The 21308-nt window shown below is 32.4% G+C and overlaps 6 protein-coding genes and 1 long non-coding RNA gene across 10 annotated transcripts in view; 3 read left to right on the plus strand and 4 right to left on the minus strand.

Annotated features, from left to right (window-relative positions):
- The window catches only part of LOC123309400 (POU domain protein 2-like), a 92391-nt gene extending 89635 nt beyond the window's left edge, over positions 1-2756 (plus strand). For both annotated transcript variants that reach the window (XM_044892505.1, XM_044892506.1), the window contains one exon: positions 65-2756. In XM_044892505.1, the coding sequence (XP_044748440.1) occupies positions 65-615 (551 nt within the window). In that variant the 3' untranslated portion in view covers positions 616-2756. The remainder of the gene's footprint in view (positions 1-64) is intronic.
- Positions 2757-3372: 616 nt separating this feature from the next.
- LOC123309825 (speckle targeted PIP5K1A-regulated poly(A) polymerase-like) lies at positions 3373-6032 on the minus strand. Its single transcript, XM_044893101.1, has 3 exons — positions 5891-6032; positions 5614-5820; positions 3373-5354 (listed from the first exon to the last, which is right to left on the minus strand). The coding sequence occupies exons 1-3, from the start codon at positions 6030-6032 to the stop codon at positions 3649-3651; spliced, it is 2055 nt and encodes a 684-aa protein (XP_044749036.1). The 3' UTR covers positions 3373-3648.
- A 5-nt stretch (positions 6033-6037) lies between these two features.
- LOC123309826 (tRNA 2'-phosphotransferase 1) lies at positions 6038-6874 on the minus strand. The gene is made up of 3 exons (XM_044893103.1): positions 6820-6874; positions 6478-6735; positions 6038-6394 (listed from the first exon to the last, which is right to left on the minus strand). Exons 1-3 carry the CDS (start codon positions 6826-6828, stop codon positions 6038-6040), a joined length of 624 nt encoding a protein of 207 aa, XP_044749038.1. The 5' UTR covers positions 6829-6874.
- Positions 6875-7199: 325 nt separating this feature from the next.
- On the plus strand, positions 7200-10471 carry LOC123309077 (myb-like protein X). Of its 2 annotated transcripts, none has more exons than XM_044891946.1 (3): positions 7200-7532; positions 7659-7946; positions 8054-10471. In XM_044891946.1, exons 1-3 carry the CDS (start codon positions 7407-7409, stop codon positions 10307-10309), a joined length of 2670 nt encoding a protein of 889 aa, XP_044747881.1. In that variant the 5' UTR covers positions 7200-7406; the 3' UTR covers positions 10310-10471. The 2 variants fall into 2 exon arrangements, with proteins under 2 accessions (XP_044747881.1, XP_044747882.1); XM_044891947.1 differs by having other exon boundaries at positions 7662-7946.
- Positions 10472-10634: 163 nt separating this feature from the next.
- LOC123309078 (probable transaldolase) lies at positions 10635-12131 on the minus strand. The gene has a single exon (XM_044891948.1). The coding sequence runs from the start codon at positions 11796-11798 to the stop codon at positions 10785-10787; it is 1014 nt and encodes a 337-aa protein (XP_044747883.1). The 5' UTR covers positions 11799-12131; the 3' UTR covers positions 10635-10784.
- Positions 12132-13920: 1789 nt separating this feature from the next.
- LOC123309079 lies at positions 13921-17585 on the plus strand. 2 transcript variants are annotated; one of them, XM_044891951.1, is made up of 4 exons: positions 13921-14492; positions 16002-16235; positions 16515-16586; positions 16884-17024. In XM_044891951.1, the coding sequence occupies exons 1-3, from the start codon at positions 14484-14486 to the stop codon at positions 16581-16583; spliced, it is 312 nt and encodes a 103-aa protein (XP_044747886.1). In that variant the 5' UTR covers positions 13921-14483; the 3' UTR covers positions 16584-16586; positions 16884-17024. The 2 variants fall into 2 exon arrangements, with proteins under 2 accessions (XP_044747886.1, XP_044747884.1); XM_044891949.1 differs by lacking the exon at positions 16515-16586 and having other exon boundaries at positions 13925-14492; positions 16884-17585.
- Positions 15782-17944, minus strand: LOC123309080. Its single transcript, XR_006537218.1, has 3 exons — positions 17877-17944; positions 15941-16103; positions 15782-15886 (listed from the first exon to the last, which is right to left on the minus strand). It is a non-coding gene; the product is annotated as an uncharacterized LOC123309080 (long non-coding RNA).
- Between the last annotated feature and the right edge of the window lie 3364 nt (positions 17945-21308).

Consider the following 21308-nt stretch of genomic DNA (forward strand, 5'->3'; position numbering starts at 1 on the left):
TAAACCATTTCATTTTAACACCCAATTTTTCAATGGATCAACTATAAGACTAAATATTTTCCAGGTTTCACGCAAGGAGACGTTGGACTGGCGATGGGAAAACTGTATGGCAACGATTTTTCCCAAACGACCATATCCAGGTTCGAAGCCTTGAACCTTAGCTTCAAGAATATGTGCAAATTGAAGCCTCTTCTTCAAAAATGGCTGGAAGACGCTGATAGTACCATGACTAATCCAGGAGCTTTGAGCAATCCTCTGACGACACCTGAAGCCATTGGTAGGCGCAGAAAGAAGAGGACGTCCATTGAGACAAGTGTTCGAATAGCTTTAGAGAAGGCCTTCGTGCAGAATCCAAAACCGACATCGGAAGAAATTTCGATTTTGGCCGATGGACTCTGTATGGAGAAAGAGGTTGTTAGAGTGTGGTTTTGCAATAGAAGACAGAAAGAGAAGAGAATCAATCCGCCAGCAGCTGCTATGGGCTCGCCGTGCTCATCAGCTAACACTAATGGCGCAATGTTCGCGATTGCTAATTCTTTAGCCCCTAGTCCGTTATCTTTAGTCACGTCCAGTAGTCACAGTTTCAACCCCAACATGATGGTCAAGCAAGAATGACCCCACGTTAATTTTTTTGCGGATCACTACTTAGAGTGATATAACACACAGTGCAATGAATCTTTAGTTTATCACTGATCGCGCAGAAATTTTCGGACAGATCGGGTGTGAGTTCCTTGGAAAGGTATGCCATACCAGAGAATATCTTGATGACTAAAACTGAGAAGAATATCGATTAATGCCAAAATATCGGGAAAAGGAGGATTTTCAGCTTTACTCTTCTACATTGCCATTATACAACAGTCTTCCACGAATAAAAAAGTTCCTAAAATAATTATAAGTTTTAAGCCTATTCGGACACAAAAATTTCGCCTCAGTTTTATGGACTACACGTCAAAACATTCCCAAAAAGGTCAGTATTTGAATTTTGAATTTTATTTCATTGGTGAGGCTGAGTAAAGGTACTTCATAATGAAAATTTCGACAATTATGCCAAAAATATTTTAGTGTTATATAGGTTGTACAGTCCCTTAATTTTTCATATAGTGCTTTATTTTTATTGTATAAATGTATGTATTTTGCATTCGATGTAACAACTGATTATACGGAATTATTTTGTGAATGTTAATGTGTAATAGTGATTGAAAAAATTGAGCGAATATTATATCATTAAATTGTTCATATATGGTATGTTTCCCTTGTTTCATTCTTTTTCTCAAGTGACACAAACATATCATCTTTCGTTTTTCTTTATCACTCTTGAAATTGACTCTTGATCGGAAAGAAACATACCATGAAAACAATATTTTTTTAATTATTATGAATAAAACTTAATCGTGAAATATATAGTCAGTTGACACTCATTTAGTAAAGCAGGGTCCTAAAATATTTATAAATGAATGTTTGTCATCTGTCAAATATGTATAAAACTGTAGATAGATAGTAAGTCAATAGGCACATTTATATAGAATTGCAAATACATCGGATTTAGGTGAACCTAGTTATTTGTTTAGCATTCCAACGATGTGTATATGAAATTGAACAATATTAATCCTTTTGTCAATGTAAATAAGCGGTTCTTTTTTGTAAGGAGGACCAATCAGAAATATTTCAAAGTTCCTAACTGAAATTAATACGGTTGTTATTATATTAAGAAAATATTGATGTGTCCATGATATCACCGTTAATTTATTTGATTATTGAGAATTTATTTATATGGTTTTTGTTTGTCGATTTTCTGACTGACTACATATTTTTTGTTCGTAGACCTATGAGGGGGAAACTATGAATAGGGTCGGTTTTTTATAACCTTTTTTTTCCAGTAAAGAATTTATAACGAAACGTCTTTTCATTTTTACGAGATCTCGAATTCCATTCAATTGACTAGCAGGAATCTCGATTTAATTTTACACACATATATTTACGTTCTAAGTATTCAATATGAACTCTTTCATTCAATAAATCTCAGGTGAACATGTTATTTAGTAATGTATCTGTTCAATCCGATTATGAATGTACATAGTTTTGATAGTAGCAGAGAACACAGTTTCAGTAGTCGAATTTAGTCGAACGTATTGTTGTACTTGTTCCCTTCTACAAATCTAACAATTATAGAATGTATGCAAAATCGATCGAAAATGAACATATCAATATATATCCGAAATTGTACAGATTTCCAAATCATTGGTTTTGCAAATATTCCAGCAATATATCATATCACTGTAAAAATCAAAATATGCTATCATTTAACGATACTTCGGTGAAGAATACTAACAAAACATTTACATTTTTTAAATCGTAAATAGTCAGTCGAGTGTTTTTAAACCAATTTAGATTTTAGTCTTTGTAGGTATATGTGTGTAGTAAGTGTTTTAGAAACGCAACACTGTCTAGATTCCACGGAAAACGAAGTGTTCCTTTATCTGGGTTTGTGTTATTCTTTTGTAATATTTAATTCTTACAAAAATCGTCATCGTAAACAAGTTCATGAATTAAGTGGAAATCTAGTCACTGTTCGAGAAGGATGAATTCTGGTTTGTAATTTGCAATGATTACATTCAGGCATTTGATTAACTTATATGGTGTAGTGCTACATTTATCAGAAAATTTGTGTATAAGACCCTATTCTGAAGTGTAATATATATTGGAGGTCTAGGCAATAAACATGTACATTATTTTCATTAAAGAAATATGGATTCATATACATTTGTTTCATTGGCGGATTCTGATTCCCGATGGATTCGTTTTCAATAAATAATTTTGTTCTTGACGAAGAATTCCGAGTGTACGTTCACAAACTTACTCCGAGAGTAGAGTATGAGTATGGCCATACTCAGAGAGCCTACTCTGAGGAACTAAAAGTACGTTTGTGAACGCTTCGAGTAATCAGAGCTTACTCAGAGTAAGTTTGTGAACGCAACCCGATTGATCATTCTCAGTTATTCCATAATTATCGACGAAGAGTGGCGATAGACTGGTTTCGCCCTAATTAGAGCTCATCGGTACCGCATAACTCAACTGCGGCACCCTCTCTGTGTCGACTTTGAACTCAGATCGTTGTTAGTCCAATTTCTATTGAATTCTTTTACATTTGAAGTTTGGAAAATGGAAGAAAACCTTGTCGTTTTTGAATTGGCAGGAACTCTGTTTAAACCCAACATTAGAGCTTACACCATTTTTTTAATGATTTTCATTATAAGCAGCCCACAAAAAAAATTACAAATAAAACTTCACAACGAAGAGTCCAGTCCATCTTGAGTTATGGTGCAACCATAAAAATGGCGACTATCTTTCATAAGCAGAGAACAAAATACGAAATTAAAGAAATAAGTCTTTTATTTACAATTTTTCGTAGAAAGAAAGTACATTACTTTGATAAGAAGAAAAACTAAAAACCACCCTTCAGTTATAAGACACCAGTGAACCTAATTTATAGATTTCACTGTAAGACATATTCAATACAGAATATTTCATTCAGATCATCCTACTAATATCACAAAAGGATTAACAAATAAAAAAAATAAACTTTATATGCTTCCCCAATTTCCAACATGTATTTGAATACAATTGAATAATTGGAAACCTAACCAAAGATTAGTCGGATACAATAACAACTTCAGGCAATTTTGTGCCATCCCTACTCTTCTCTTCTTTTACATGCACCAAAAACCACTGAGGAATTTTTTTGGTCACATATAACGCAAAAGCTTTGTATATTTTCTTGTAGGATTTGACCCTGAATAACTCAATCTGTACAGTCATTGGATCTTTGGTGCACGTAAAAGTGATATTACATTCAAATAAAGGTATTGTAGGTCGAATCTTTGCATTGCCTTCCCATATGTGATCACTCAATTTAATTTCCCTTTCTAAAGTGGTCGTACAATTATCTAGTTCATCTTTAAGAGTTACTGGATTTACATTTCGAGAATCCCACATGTTCACAAAAGCAAGAGCGTGAAACGTTTTAACATCATTGTCAATATGATTTTGTTCGCCAATTCGTGCCCTTTTATGGTTATACGTCTCATTCATATCTAATTTGAGGACCTTTTCAAATACTGTACAACAATAATCTATTGTATGTTGAAACCACATTTCCGAAGTATTGGTTTCTGAATCCATGGGAACATTACTCAAGTTTGGCTGCTTCAAACAAAATTTATAACTACTCGGATCATCCTCATACTTTTTCTTTTTCTTAGACGGGGTATCTGCATTTAATGCCCCAACAGAAAATAAATTGATCACCTTATCTCCTTTTTCATTTGATAATGTCTGAACTGCGGATAAACATGCAGCAACAAATCTGTCCAAAATATTCTTAAAAATTATATTACAAGTGTTCACATTCAATTCAAAAGGATCTTGAAGACAAACAGGTTTGTCGTATTTCAGAGGTTCTATGAAATCAATATTCATTACATAGATTCGAAATTCTTCCGGTATCATGCTAACCTCAGAAAAACGCTGTTTGTCAATGGTCCTTCCTAGATACGGACAAATGATTTGCGAGTCAAATTTAAATGTTGAGTAGTATCTGAAAAACCCACTCAATATTTCGAACATTGAAACATTTTTTATTTGATGGCTTGCTGCTATATCTGAAACTGGATTTATATTCATATTCCAAATAACTCTAGAGTTGTTAGGAACAGTATTCCTTTGCAATACGTAGACACTTGGGAATGAATGACATTCTTGCAGATAAAAAATGAACATCATAACCATAGAATAACTTGTGAACAAATGGTTTCTACCGCTTATTTCCTGAATTTTTGCCCAATATTTTATAACCAAAAGAATATTCCTCAATCTGTGATCAAGAGAAAGGTAATAACGAATTAATTTACTGTTTTCAACCCCAAGCATGTTTTTGAAATTTATGTCACATTTCATTCCCGTCTGATTGTGGGTACATTTCACTATTGGTATTTTGGCTGAAGGTATGTCAATTACATTATAAAATACCTTACTTCTTGCTAAGGCAGATCTTATCATTTTTAAACATTTCTTATCATTTTCAGGTCTATCTATGATATCCACATAAACATCCAAATCGCTTGAATTGAACTGTAGAAAAGTAGTACTGGATCCAAAATTGAAGATACAGAATACTGAAAAAAATGAGGAAAGCGCCTCAAATATGTCCTTATTTACTAATTCATATGTTTTCGAAATATTTCGAAGATCTGGTGTCATCAAATGAACAAATCGACTTATTTGGTTATCGAAGCCTTCTATGGTTTTTAGAGTCTGCAGCAGCTTTTGATGTGTGTCATCATCATTGTCGGTGTGGTCTGAAGGATAAATTCAGCATTACACAAAAGAAATTAACAGATTTCATAATTTGCTTATGATAATCATGTTTTTAATCAACATCAGTTGTGTCTTATGAAAAAACCCTACAAGTTTCTTCTTGATTCAGCAAAAATGAGAATTGTAATTTGGATATTGATTTGATGTGGCCGAAATATGCAAAATGAAACCTCTCATTGGAGTAAATTTCCACAAATGATACTAAAAAACTACAAATCTCAATTAAAATGGTGCACTCACCAAATGTTGCTGGGGGAAGACGTTTTTCTACTCGTAACCTTCTACCATGAAGAATATGATGACAGGATAAAACTTTTGCAGCCTCTTCTTCCTTTTCATACACTATGATCATGTAACTCATGGTAGGCCCAACTAATGATTTTCTAATTCCTCCATAATCTGAGAAATACTGCAAAGCATCTTCCTTGGTTTGGTTGTAACTAAAACCTAATATATTTATTAGAAAAAAAATGGGCTCAATAATGAATGGATGAAGAAATGAATATTTAGTCCAAACCTGTAATATAAACTCCACATTTAACATCTGCATGCTGCTCAACCAGTTTGAGATGTTTCTTACTTTTGAAATGATCAAATGCTTCTCTATCATGGGAAAACTGCTTTTTACACAGATCACATTTTAGAGATTTGACTTCCATATTTATCAAAATTTCAATAGACTACCATCACTTCTGCAAACTTTTTCAAAGAAAATTGGTTCAATAAAACCCTTTTGATTTCCTGGACAAAGAATTACACCGTTTGCAGAACAAAAAAATTTTAAACCACTTGCAAGAGCTGCTTCTAAATTTATATAAATGAAGATCTCAGAGTTCTTCCTCAAACCACTTATCTGTTTATTACAATCTGGTCGATCTTGTGAAAAATGTATATGGTTCCTTCCCATTCGATGTAGACCTTCTGACTTAATTTTTTCCCAATTTTTCAGGAATGTTCCATGAATAACACATGTGACATTAATCGGACTAGTGATAGGTTTGAGATCTAATTCTTGAATATGCTAAAAATATTTCATATAATGACAAAGGACTCAAAAATGACAACATATTGGAATATAATATAAAAGTCTGGTATATATCTTACGTTTAAAGAATGCCCCTGATTGGCTCTTATATCCAAACTATTTTCATTCAAGCGTAAGGCAAATCGTCCCTTCTCGTCTGTTTCCACAACTTCGATAATATCTCTTTCAGTGAATCTACCTTGGACGAATTTATGTTCTAATAAATTGTTAACTGATACGAATCCATCTACGCCGACAGGAATACCTTCTTTCAATGCTCCATGTCTCAAAATCCAAGACAAAAATTTTCCTAAATCATTTTTTTTGTTTTGGTTTGTCTACAATAGTGATAATCATTATAGAGAGTACAAAATTCATCGAAATTTTGTGAATGTATTCCATGCAACACACTGAAAATTTACCTTGAACATTTAACAATTTCTTATTCAAATGAATATTTTGTTTTTAAAATCACAAAAATTTGGTTAGGTTTTAGATTTGATCATAGATATACTAGTGTCTTGATCTTCTTCTTCTTTTTATTCTATCCTTGTGCATATCTCTGACCCCTGTACTCCTACCCACAGACGATGATTTTGTCGAGATATTGAGAATTTCCGAACTTACCGAGACTTTTTTGTGAAGAAAATAACTATATACCCAAATTTTTTCGTGAGAAATATCAATTAATTCAATAAAAATGAACCCAAAATTATCCTCATTACATTTAAAATTTCGAAGAAATGAAAAAAATCGCTTTTATGAATGTCATAGAACAAATTATTGAGATTTTCCCGCTACACCGAGTTTGTCGATGAAGTTGAAGTAGATGATTGATCATTGAATTTTTGATAAGTTTGTGTACATAAAAGTTAAAAATATTCGAATATTTCCAAAAACTGTTTTTATACGCATTACTTGGAGAGGAAATTTTAATGCTGAAATGTTATCGCAGTCTAAATGAAATATATGTGAATTATATCGAAAACTCATAGGTACATGGATAAGGATGGAATTACATACGGGAGTTTGTGGAATTTGTAGATCTAAAAGTTTAGTTTTAAATTCCGAAGATTCTGAGAAATATCAAAATCTTATATGGAGTCACTTCCAAAATGAGTTTATTATTCCAAATGTAAGTTTTGTATATGAGGATAGTTTTAATGTTAGCAACTATTTAAAGTAGTTTAATCTTCAATCCTAGAAGATTACACGAAAGACTTGCAAATATTATGAGTTCTTCTGATATATTACTTTTCAGCAATCGAAACCTAACCTCAGTTTTTGTACAACATGTATTTATCATATTACATTAATAAATTCAAAGAAGGATTACTTCCTACATAGGACTGATAATGAAGAAATAGAAACAAGTGGAAAATGTGAATTGTGTAAAGAAACTATTGAAGTTTTCTCAACAACAGATTCAGCAGTTTTGAATAAGTGCAAGCCATGGATTTCTGAAGAAAAAAGAGTTCTACTCTGTGCCAGTTGTTTTTTTCTAATCGAAATTAGACATATACTCAAGGATTTCTGTTTGCTTAAATTGGTGAGTAGTCATGTCAATTGGACACATTACCAACTCTGCCTACATTTGTGTCCAAATTTTTGTGATAAATGTATAACATGCGTTCAAAAAAATTCATTTTCTTACAGTCTCAGAAGGATGACCAAGAAAACCATACACCAAAGCAAAGAGGTCCAATATCACGAAGGAAATCCTTCCATGAAGCTCGAATTAATTCACAAGTAGAATCAGTAGCCTCAACTTCCTATGAAAGAAAAACTGAGGAACCTACTTCAAGTAATCCCATCGAATCAAGTACAATATATGGTGTTCATTCTACTCCAATTCAGGGTAAAAAAAGGAGGAGGAGTAAGAATCTTGAAGAGTTACTGGATGAGGAATCAAAAAACTTGAAAGAGGATATTCAAAAGAATGCAGTTTACACAAAGAACGAACTGACAGGATATAATCTCTCAAATATTTTAAATTTTTCCCCCCTCTGCAATTCTAATATTCGTATCAAGGATGAATATAAGAAAGATAAGAAAATGTATAACTTCATACCATTTGTAAAAATGAATAACTTAGAAAATAAAAGCACAGAGATGGATCAATGTAATTACGTTTGTAGTTTGGTATCACAAAGACCAATGATAAGAGTTAGACGAACACCACCCATAAAGATCAAGTCAATTAAAAATATATTTTCCTCGAAAGAGAAAAAAAATACAGCAGTGTCAAAAGATAAACAAAAGTCCATATCATCCTCTAAAGAAGAACTGTCTAAATACAAACTTGTAGTAATGGTGGAAAGAATGAAATTGCCAGCAGTCGAGTCCCCTGAAGATGTTGTGACTTGCAAAGCAGAAGGCGAGAATATCATTTCTAAAGAGGCAGCTACACCTAAGAAAAAGAAACGAGTGCACTTCAACGATACTCCGACAATTATAATCACTGATGATGTTTGCAGTGATGATTTTGAGCAGAGAAATAAGTTTGATGAAAGTAAAAACAAAAATATCCGAAGTATAATGGTTGCCGAACAAAGAAAAGTGGATGACGTGGAAAAGTCAGATGAAAACACCAAGAATATTGATGAACAATCAGACAGTGAAGAACTTATATCATTGTCTCTTGACTATGGAAGTGATGATGAATCAAACAAAGATAACGAGAATTATTGCTCGAACAATGTTGAAGAAGAGGAGATAGTAGAAAATAAAGGAGAAAATTCCTTAGAAAATGGCGAAGAAGATACCAGTGAGAATCTTGAATTGAACTGTGTTGAACAAGGCAACAATGAAAATCTTCTAGAATATAATGAAGAAATCAACAATGAAGATAATGGTGACAATAAAAATGAAGAAGAAGATACTGAAGATCCTGAAAATGCTGAAAAAAACCATGAAGACACCGATAAAGCAGACAACAGTAGTAATCAAAAAGAAGAGGAAAGTTCAGAAGATGAGAGGGAAAAAAATTCTTCATCAGAAACAATAGTTGTTGAGGCTGATTCGAGTGAAAAAATTCCAGATTCTCAAGGAACTGAAGATGAATACTTCAATGATGTCCTTACTCAAATAGACCAACTTGAAGATGCTTTAATTGATGATAATACAAGTAAAAATGAATCAGTTGAAAAACTAGATTGTGATGAGAGCACTGAGGAAGGTAAAGATAATCTTGAAAATGAAAAAGACAGCTTAGATGGGTTTGAAGTTGTTGATGAAGAGAATGAAGAGATAGGTCTTCGAGGATTTGGTGGAAATGATTCGAATGACCTGAGCAATCATGTTGAGGAATCTCCTGAAAAATCTATTGATGAAAAAATGGAGGAAATTCATGATGACGGTAAAGAGGAGTTAAATGAGAATAAAAATGATAATATTTCTTTAGACAGTGGGGAAAAAATAGAAGCTAAGGATAGTTTTGATGAAATTGACTTGTTACTGAATAAATATTGTGGAGAAAATTCAGAAGAAGTATTGACAGAAACTGACCAAGTAGCATCTGTAACAAATGAAAATGAAAAAGAAACTGAAACTCTTGATGGTGAGCAAGTGATTCCTGAAGGATGTGGAGGGATAGAGCATTTGAAATCCTCAGCAAATAGTGGTCCGATTTCTGAAACATCAGATGAAGATTTCGGCTCATTGATTGACGAAGTTCAGAAATGCCTGTTAACATCTACAAAGGAATCACTCGATAAGACAGAGGATATAGAAAATCAGAAAGGTACAAAGCCAAACACCCCAAACCTATTGGATATATTGAATAGCTCTTTCGATGAAACTACATCTTCACCAAAGGAAAATATAAATAGTAATAAAAACTTGAAAAGAAAGAGCTCTGATGATGAAATTGAAAAGCCAGATCATAAACGAGGAAAAATGGAAAATTCTTGAACGGTTGATATAGTCATAGTTGCTAAGTATCATTCATTATTGTTTTGTTTCTCTTTAAGTTGACACTTAAACCATATTTATATTATAACTGTTTATTATTTTTTCTAAATTCAAAATGTAAAAACTAGTTATTGTTTTTCCATTAAACAGGATTCTGTGATTTTTTTGTCTTTTCTTCGTTACACACATCTTATAACGCGGAATTTCCAAGTTTTACATGAAATATTTACTCAAATCTTTGATTTCGTGGATAACTTTCAAATTTGATGGAACTAACAAGGGTTGCGTTTCCACTTACTCAGAGAGTGAGAATTAATGTGAAAAATTTGTAAATAATCTTTTATTAAAATTCGAGATATACATTTTCTGCTGAAACTAGTTTCCAAGTATAAAATATAATGTATTTACAAAAACTGATACACCAATAAACCACTTCTCTAAAAATCTATGATAAAATTGTAAATTGCAAATAAAATCATTTTTTTGATTCGGACAGTAATTCCACAATGAGTTTCTCCAGCTTAACAGAGTCCGCAGCAAAGTTTCTTATGCCTTCAGATAACTTATCAGTGGCCATTTTATCTTCGTTCAACATCCAGCGAAATTTAGCTTCATTAAGTTCGAGTTTATCCAAATTTGATTGTTCAGCCGTTTCCTTGCATAATTTCTTTTGAATGGGAGCATTACTTGCCTCCAACTCTGCTAGAAGTTTTGGACTTATCGTTAACAAATCACAGCCTGCTAATGCTCTGATTTCATCGGTGTTACGGAATGAAGCTCCCATCACAACCGTCTTGTAATTGAATTTTTTATAATAATTGTAAATTTTTGTAACAGAGAGAACACCTGGATCTTCTTCTCCTTTGTAAGTTTTCTTATCAGTATTAGCTACATACCAATCAAGAATTCTTCCCACGAAAGGAGAAATGAGTGTAACTTCAGCTTCAGCACAAGCTACAGCTTGTGCAAAACTAAACAGTAGTGTTAAATTACAATGAATTCCATACTTCTTCTCGAGCTCCTTGGCAGCCTGGATACCTTCCCACGTAGAGGCCAACTTAATTAGTACTCGATCCTTATTTATTCCTTGGTCCTCATACAACTGTATCAATTTTCTGGCCTTTTTTATACTAGCTTCTTTATCGAATGATAATCTGGCATCCACTTCTGTTGAGACTCTTCCAGGAACAATTTTCAAAATTTCTAACCCAAACAGTACACACAACATATCCATTGCATTTTCTGTTTGCTCATCGATATTACTTCCAACTTTTAATCCATAATGAACGGCTTTTTGGATAAGGGGTTTGTAATGAGCAATATTTGCAGCAGCCAGCATTAAGGAAGGGTTGGTAGTGGCATCTGTTGGCTTGAATTTCTTCATTGCTTCGAAATCACCGGTGTCCGCTACCACCGTTGTAAGGGTTTTCAGTTTTTCCAGAGAATTCACACTAGACATCTTGGATTTTTTACACTGGGGTTCGGACATACTGATTTCAAATTTATGAAGGAAAACCAAGGGAAAAGATTAAGTCAACCGCAATAGATATTTCCAGAACCTCGATGCTCTTGGAATGACCTCCAATTGGAAAGTACTCTAATATTTATTCTCCATTATCGTTATCTACCAGTATTTCTCTAGGTAACTGGTTCCCCACTCCAGTTCGGGAATTTGAACCATGAACGATGATTTGTTAAAAAAGTTAGCCCATTATCTTACAGGTTACATAAATGTCATTTTGGAATTTTGAAAGTTGAGAATAAAATTAAAAAAGGAATTTCATTCCTTCATCTCTTCCTCAAAACCAAAAAAATATCAATATTTCCACTAGCTGATGGTTTATCTATGAAGGTCATACAATATCGATGAAATATCTGAAATATCATAAGTAGAGATATTGATATTTTACTTATCATTATTATACCTTTTTTAAATGGGAACATAGAAACACTATGTTTTACATTTTATGTGAATTTAAGAAAATCTTTCATTTGAACGTTGATTGATGCATTCATCAAATTCTCTTGTTGTTGAATAAAATATGTATCAATGTATCATCTACATATCATATATCTATTCATAGTCTTTTTTTTTTCGTGGTCATATCTATCAAATATGATGAATACAACAGGTAATAAATATTACCTTTGAGTGCATTTGAGTTGCATTACCATTACCAAAGATTAACCTCTGCATCACTCAAAAGGATTTATTGTATGATGGGTTGCATAAAACTTATTCCCCCATTGTAGATAGAGGAAAGATCTCCTCTATCTACACTCCACCTTGAGTTCCTTCACACATTAATAAAGATTTCATTATTTTCAGTAAAAATTTCCTTATGTTTTTATAAAGTAAGTGACACATAAAGAAATGACACTGTTTCACTATACAAAACTCCGTATCAAAATAATAGCTAGCTAAAACCCCAGCCTGGTGAGATTTCTTGGGTCATGTGGTCATAATAAGTTTTAAAACCCAGAACTCAGAACAGTACCAATTCTAAAATATTCTATTCAACGCAAAAAATCTCAATCTGACTGAAAGTCAGGCCAGAATTTGCATGTGATGTATTTTTTTTCTGAAGCCCAGAATGAAAGTTAGTCTAGTGATGTGATGAAGTTTCTTGCTTTTTTAATCTTCTTCATCTTTCATTCCCACATGAACTTAATCAGCTTTTCCCGGAAAACGACAGAACGCTTTCTTATTTGCTCTTAAAAATACGAAGAAACATAACACATATTTTATACATACCAGTGGTTGTTCCAGGAGTGATTTTTGGGGGAGGGGCAAAATTAATATATTTGAAATTCTGTTAGGTGTTTTATTGTTGATAAAAAATAGAGGAATATATTTATAATTGTAATAAAGGCTATATGTTCGAAAGAAAACTACTTTGAAATTTATTTGAAGATATTCTGGATATTCGACTAATGAATCAAAATCGAATCAACTCACAGCAGTTGGGCCGTTGAATCAGGAACTGGTTGCCCAAGTATTCCGATTACAATTTGTATTGAATTTTTAAGTGCAGACTCTGGTACTGAAAGCGAAATGCACTTGACATTATTGAGCATTACACATTTGAGTTTCCTTCCTTAGTGAGAGAGAAAGCGGCCTTTATGATAAATGCATTAATTTCTAGGAAACTATTTCGGATTACTACTTGGAAATTCGAAGAAAAATTAGGTACTGAATAAATTTCAGAAGAATAATTGGAACGACTTAATTTTTACCTAGAACTTAACTCTGTTTCTAGTTCAATTATGGATTTTCAGCCAGTAACAGCCACATCAATTCAATGTTCTCCCCTATCAGAAATTAAGAAAAGGGCTCAAAGCAACCCACTTTTCTAACCAGTCGATATAAAAAAAAAAACAATGCCAATGTCGATCAAAATCAGGGAAGTTCACCCCCCAAATTGAATCCTCAATTCTCATAAGAGAACCCAAACTGATTTGTTTAGATTTAATCGAATGAAATTTTAATTTTCCTTGTTCTTAACTGATTACTTCCGTAATCATTCAAAGGGTTATTAGAAGTAAACAAGGCCACGAAATTTCATCAAAATCGGAGCTCCCATCCTATAAAGTTATGGATATTGAAAATTCAAGTCGAAATCCATACATAAAGGAACATACAGGTAGGTATATACCTAGCTGTATCTTCGAAACTAATGCCGAAGAGTATCAGCTCTTATTGATATTCTTTGCCACTCTGATACTTTTTGCCAACGGCCTTACAACATAACAAAAATTCAGGAAAGTAACCGATAGTCATTTTTCATACTGTCGTTGTATACCTATATGAGCATATGACTATACACCCCAATGGTAGTCCACAAAAAATTAAGTGTTCTAACATTATTATTTTATTACACAATTCGTCATTTCATGTCTTTTGCATATCTTATGGCACTGTCTGATACATCCTCCCATACTACCGGGTAGGTTGGAGAGAAATGTGAAAGTGGTAGAGAGTACTAACCGAGAGAAAGGTTTTTATTTATTGACATATCCTACTGGTGGTACAGTCATATCAGACTCCGCGATCAGTTCTGAGATTCAATTACTAACCATTTAATTTTGCATTTAGAGTATTTCTCCCTTCGTATATTTTTTTACAAATACTTTTTTTTGTGTACTTCGGAGCAGAAAAGAGGATTAAATCAAGATGAGCAAAGTGAGTAAATAATGTTTTTGCAATACTACGGTTTTATTTGTTTTTATTATTTAATTATATTTGTCAGATCCAAATTTTTTTGTATCATTCCCTTAATAATATGAGCTGATTAGCTGATATCGAAGTGGAACTACAATAGCACAGTTCAGAGTCTTACAATTTCGAAAACAAGAGGGGTTGATTTACAGGTAGAATATTCAACTGGTGAATAGGTACCTAATATCGAATACTCAATTCATGTTTTTACTTATCAATATTGTATTCAGACAAATAACGTTTTAATGAGGATGAAGTTATTATAAGTTGGTTATTAGAAAATCAAAATACAAAAATAGAATCGACAAGAAAATAAAATAGTTTTCACAGCTTACGTTTGTTTTTTTCCTAACTCGAAAACTGGGGATGATTCTATGAAAATTGGTACGATAATCGACAGCAGTTATTCAACAATACTAGTTCTAGCTTCTACCATCAGGAATCATTTCATTAAAATTTGAAAATTATAGAAAAAATAAATAAATATCTCTTATTTATCGCGTTGTTTAAGCTGCGAAGTAAGAAGAATTTTCTAAAAAAAACTCCCGCATTAAACTATGATGTAGGAAATTGATGTAAGATAATTTGAAATGCCTCTTAATTTGTGTATTATTTTGCGTATCAAATAATTTTTTTCAATGTCTGAAAAGGAACCCTCCATTCAAATATCTCTCTGTCCCAAATAATTTTATCAATAAAACCAAATATCATAAAATTTCTTGCAAAACGCTTTTTGAAGAAAACCTATCAGAAAATACAGCCGTCTTTATTTAGTTTAAGAAGGCTGTGGTTGGGCGTGTGATCATGTTTGATCAGAAGGAGTTGCTTAGGGCCTTGACAGTGAAGGAGCTCCAGTTGGTTTTCTGTAAACTCTAATACTAATGGTGGTCCTTTGAAATTCTCTGGCTTCTCCAAAAAAATCAGTTTCCTTCTCAATGTTCACATTGTGTGTGAAGGCTGAGAGTTTATATAGGTACAGGGTGTCTGTAAACAAATGCGAAGGACTTAGCGAGATGATTCCTCAATGAAAATAAGTAGGGGTAGTTCCTATAATTTTTTTTCGATATCGACCAAAGATTTTTCAAATTTCGTTTCGTGGTTTCAAATTTTGGACTGTTCACTGATACGAGGTTTTGGATGAACAAATGTATTTTCCTTGGCTGCTATTCCGACTTTCTTGAAAAGGTTGTGTTCAATTTGAATGTAAGATTTTATTGTTTCAATTTATTGAAGTATCGTACATACCTCTGATTCCCTGAGGATGGCCATGCAAATGGCCGAAAGCTTGGCAGTACTCAATAGAGAACTCTATCTGAGACCAAAAAGAAGACTTTTCACCCGATATTTCTTCCTATATTCTGAAATAATTAAGTCGAGAGTTTCTTTTCCTTCTTTCACATTTGTTTACAGACCCTGTATATGTAAATTCTCGTCGAACTTTTCTTCTGAACACTACAAATTCACATTTTCCAGTTGATAGTATACATCTTGGACAGAATTGTGTGGTTGCTCCTTTTTACCGTAATCACTGCGCAGTCACTACAGATAGTTGGACTTATGGATCCTCCTAAGGCTCTGGAACAGATAACTTATCCTGAAGAGAATCAATACGATTATCAATTGGCTGTCGTGAATAACGAAGCCAGGGGAAAGAGACAAACGGATGCTACAGAGCAAAGGTCTCAACTTATAGACAGCCTTTTCAATGTAAGTTTCACCATTAGTTTCATTATTTTATCTTTCTATTTTTGTTTGTTATATGAACTTTATTTTTCTTATGATGCCGACGCCTTCTCATCAACATAGTTCTTCGACAGTTCTTTTCCTTACGGTTTAAACTTGATTACAGCTTGTTTCTATATTAAGTTCATGTTTCCTCCTCTATCTTCAGTTTTTCGAAATCGAAATTGTTAAATTTGTTTTTAGCAGACATATTCGAACTAATTAGAAAAAAACTAATTGAACATTCTAAATTTTTGCATACAGAAAAACATTGACCAAGGGATTTACATCTTCAGACTTGATATGACGAAAGTAATAAGGGCAAAGATTTGAAATGTAAGTAGGAGAACTGTATATAGGTTGCAAAATTGATTTTGATCATAGTTAGGGTTATTCTGGAAACAGGTGAGAGGTGGAAACTTTAGGAGTATATTGGTGTATACAAAATATTTAGTTTCCCTTGGCTGAGGAAGTTTGACAGAGTTTTCAAAGAAAAAGACAATCAATTTTGATATCTGCATTCATTTAATTTCATTGAATTCTCTCAGAATCAAAAATTTTTCATGCACCAATTTGAAAACTATATGATTTAATTTCTCAACGATATTAATAGAGCTCATATCATATTTTCAGATACCCATTTCAACTTTGAACGCTTTAAATAATCTTGTACAGCACTCTAGACCAGCTATAAGGAAACTTAGAGAGTATGCAGTGCAGAGATTTACAGGAACAACTACTCCATCTTCTGCAGCGCAAAAAAAAGTTTTTCCGGTATTCAATAAGCATAAAGGAGAACAATCGCAGAACACATCGAATAGTTGAATATTTACCAATGACTGATTTAAATAAGACTAAATTATCTTGCCAAATGTTCAAATTAACATATTGTACCTATATTTTTACTTCATAGTTATGTAATAAATTTTTTTATTGTCGAATCGTTTCAGTGAAATCTGGTTGATCGTGATAAAATCAGAAGGAAGTGGAGAAAAACTATTTTCAATGAAATATTAATACAATATTTGAGGAAGCTAAAACAATTAAACTTATAATATTCCTAGTAAAGAAGGCTAGATTTTCTGAACTTAAGTTTTCAATTACATCGTGGCGTCCGATTTTGTTTATAAAATACATTACTGACTGAATATTTAAAAAAATTAAATATATAAAAAAATTATTAATGGCATAGCATATAGAAACCTCAGAGAGAATGCTTTTTTCACGTTTGTAATTTCAGGGTTTTATCTTCAAATATTGCTATTTAATTTCCTTGCTGTTTTTTTTCAGAATAAAAAAATATAAAATGTTTTCGGGAAAACGTAAACATTTCAAATATTCGAATTATTTAACCTATTTTTTTCTCATCAAAATAACCCAAATGTTACTGCTAAGTTATAGAGCGTTCTTCTATTCTTATTTCTCAGCAGAATTAAGTGGAAGTTCATCAAAATCACTCAAGCAATTTTTGCATCATTCTTGAACAGAAGAGATACAATTTGCTACAAGTTGAGAGTGAAGTTGATTTTTTCGAAGAACACGTCTCATTCTATAATTTGATTGGATACTAAAACAACTTTTATTTTTTGATACATTCACATATTAAACGTCAAACAGCATACTTACTATTATCGGTTTACAACATTGATGGATTCTGCTATGATTGAATTTTACCTATATTTTTCTTACCTCCGAAATGAATTTTCAATAGAAATAAGTACAGGAAAGTTATATTATACGATCCATCAAATTGAACCATAAATAAATAATTGTTTGCAGAATTTATTGTAAACGATAAATATTATTTTGTTTTTGGTCAACCGCTTCAAATTCATTAACTCCTTGAAATTATAGAAACTTGATATCAGGAGGTATTTTTTCGAGATTGTTTCAGTAAGTGAAGAATATCCTACAGTTCGAAATATTGATAAAAATAATTTCTCGTTATATGGAATAATTTATTTTTCAGAAATGCGATTATACATTATATTGGCTGTTTCATTACTAGTTATAAGCGCATGTGAAGCTAAGGTAAGTATCAAAGGGTTTGTCTATTGATAGAAGGAAATATAATTATATTTTCCCTTTTTGCCTCTGCTCTATAAAATAAAAATATTTTTCTAAAACTCCTCCACTTGGCATTGCAGTAATAACATGTTCATTGCACACATGGTGTAGTCAGTAGTGTTTGCAGGCCTTTACGCTGAAAATTGTATCCACTTCGTAGCACTGAAAATAAAAATCGATGAATGACCGAGTCACATGTTACCAGTTTTAATACTTACATTCCCATTTTCCTTAGTAAATTCGTTTTATTTGATCCACAGTTCTTCACCTTACAATAATTTTCGAACGATATTCTGAAGTTTTCGCCAAGAAATTAGACAAAAATTTCAATAATCAGCAACTAGAACGGGCTTGAAAAACAAAAGGCGATACGAGGTTGTTTATGGATACGAGAATCAAGACATTCAAAACCTGTTTGATCAAAACGGCCATATGACTCTGACATTTCGCAAAATTCCAAATGTCCCTCTAATTGAAATTTTAACCAGTCTTAGGGCCTTAAAAACACATTTGAAACATAGATGGCGCTCACATCATTTTAGTCGCTTCGTTTCCTATCTTTCTACTCTATAATCTTTGCATAATAGCAAATTAAAATGAGTGAAATAATTCTAAGAATATGTATTCTTACGTCAGAATCTTAGACAATTTATAGTAAAATTTTTAGAGATGTATTCATGATCATGATAAAATAAGCAATGTACTACTTATATTTAATGGCATAGTGAAATGTTTTATATACTTTCTGCGTTTTTGGACAAATATTTCATCTAAATTTGAAATGTGACAATTGTTTATCGGATTTTTCTTACCATCTGTAGTCACAGACCAACCAAGCAGTTTGATTTTGCTGTTTTCCTTTAGTTCAAGTTATTTACGAAGAATCGAGGTGATAAGTAGTTTGGAAATCAAGAGTTTTGATTAATTCGATTTGTCCAATTTCATAATCATCTGCACATTTTCAGTCCAGACAATAAATAGTTTTATACCACATTATAATGGCATAAACCGTTGACTTTTATCCAAGGTATGGCATACTGCTTAATTTGAAATTCTACGATGCTAAAATATATTGGTACTGGTAATGACATTTGAAATGAGATAATAATAGGCTGTTTCCGGCACAAGTGGACAAGTGACAACTGACAGAAGTAAAATTGGGCAGACATTTTGTGGGACAATACAAAAATTTTGCTGGTGTTGCCACATCATTTTTCACAAAGAAGCGCCCCTTAAATTTTTTCGCAACTATTCATTTACCCTTATAGGGCCAGTCCATAGTCCATATATGACAGCAATAGATTAGTCCAGCAGATATGTGAATGGAATGTCGAAAACTATACCTACTTACATCTGAGCGCGTGAGATTCGGAATGGTTGACATCTGTCAGGTTTTTAAAACTATTAAAGTATTTTTTTTGGTCTCAATTGTAGCTAAAAAGTTATATGACAAATTATTCTCCTTCCTCTACACCATATCAAGCAATTTGTTATTTCAGGCCGTTGTTCATATTGGTGTTGCCGTAGAAGAATTTGTGAAAGTATTGATGGAGTGCTTGGCAAAAATTGAAGCAGCATTTGAAAACTTCATGACAGCTTTCCATGGTACTGTTCAAAAATTTTCAAGACTTCTACCGTTCCTTCCTACCTGGCTTCTTTGAGAGTAGAAAATGGAGAATTCATATAGTTATTTTACTGTAAATTTTTCTTTAATTAGGTTCTCATATTTTATGTATATTATTTTCATTTAAAAAATAATGCAGAATTAAATAACATTTTATGATTTGAATAGTCTTGTATGAAAAAGTGTTTTTCAACCGACACTCAAAATGCATTTATATTATCATTTTAGCCACTAACGATGTTTAAAATTATTCATTATTCAAATTGGCCCGGGTTGGAGCAATTCCATGAACTCAAAAAAAATTTACACACTGAAAAACCACCAGCTGTTTTTCGAGTATTTTTAACAAATTTTCACATGCGGTAAAGTTTTCCTCGGCTATTTTGATTTTCAAGAATATTCAAATCTCGAAATATGTTTTTTTCCTGATTATAATCATTGATTCTTGATCAAGAACAATAAAGGTGGGTTTGAACATATGCAAAGGATATTTAAAAAGTAGAAAATAAGCTAAGCGCTCAAACCGAAGAGCTTCAGTAACACTATATGTATTCCAAAGAAACTGTAACAAACAGGGGCGTATATAGGAAGGGGGCAGGGGGCTCGGGCACCCCCAAAATTAATATTATTAATAGGGAGACTAGGCGCAAAATTAGCCTTTGAATTTTAATCCCAATTAAAATATTTTATCTAATCTTACTATTCTATGGGGTAACCGCCTCGGCCCCCCTCCTGATAATATTAGCTATATACACCACTGGTATAAAAGAACTTATTATACATATATGGTTAGATTTGACTGTTACCTATTATTTTCATAGGAGGCATAATTAATTTACTTGAAGCTAAAGTGAAATATATAGAATTATATGCGACAAGTTCGTGGATAATAATTATTTGGGCTATTTTACATAATTAATTTGGTTTCGCTTTTCCAACGTTTGAGCACGTCCTCGCCTTCAGGGTTTGCCAAGCAGCAAGTATTCATTGTCCATCATCAAAAATTTTACTTTGAAATTGTATGCATATTTGAACAAAGAAAAAATACAAAAAATGATCGAAGGATAAAATGATTTAATAATAATATAATCGATCGACACCAGGTGGATCAGTTACAACCAGAAAAGAGAAAATTGGCGTAAAATTATGAGAATCAATTCGATTAATGAATAAATATGTAATGCTATGAGTATCACTAGCCCAGAAGTAAAAATGAAAAATCTCTTCAACAAATACTTAGGTAAATGAATAAAAGTCAATACTTACAGGGATATATAGGTGAAAATAATATGAAAATGACATTATTCTGGGTAACTATCTGTTAAAGTATTTCACTTGGTATGTACTGAATTTCTGATTGTTTCAGA

The sequence above is a fragment of the Coccinella septempunctata genome, chromosome 3, assembly GCF_907165205.1.
Source record: "Coccinella septempunctata chromosome 3, icCocSept1.1, whole genome shotgun sequence".
NCBI classification, from domain to species: domain Eukaryota; kingdom Metazoa; phylum Arthropoda; class Insecta; order Coleoptera; family Coccinellidae; genus Coccinella; species Coccinella septempunctata.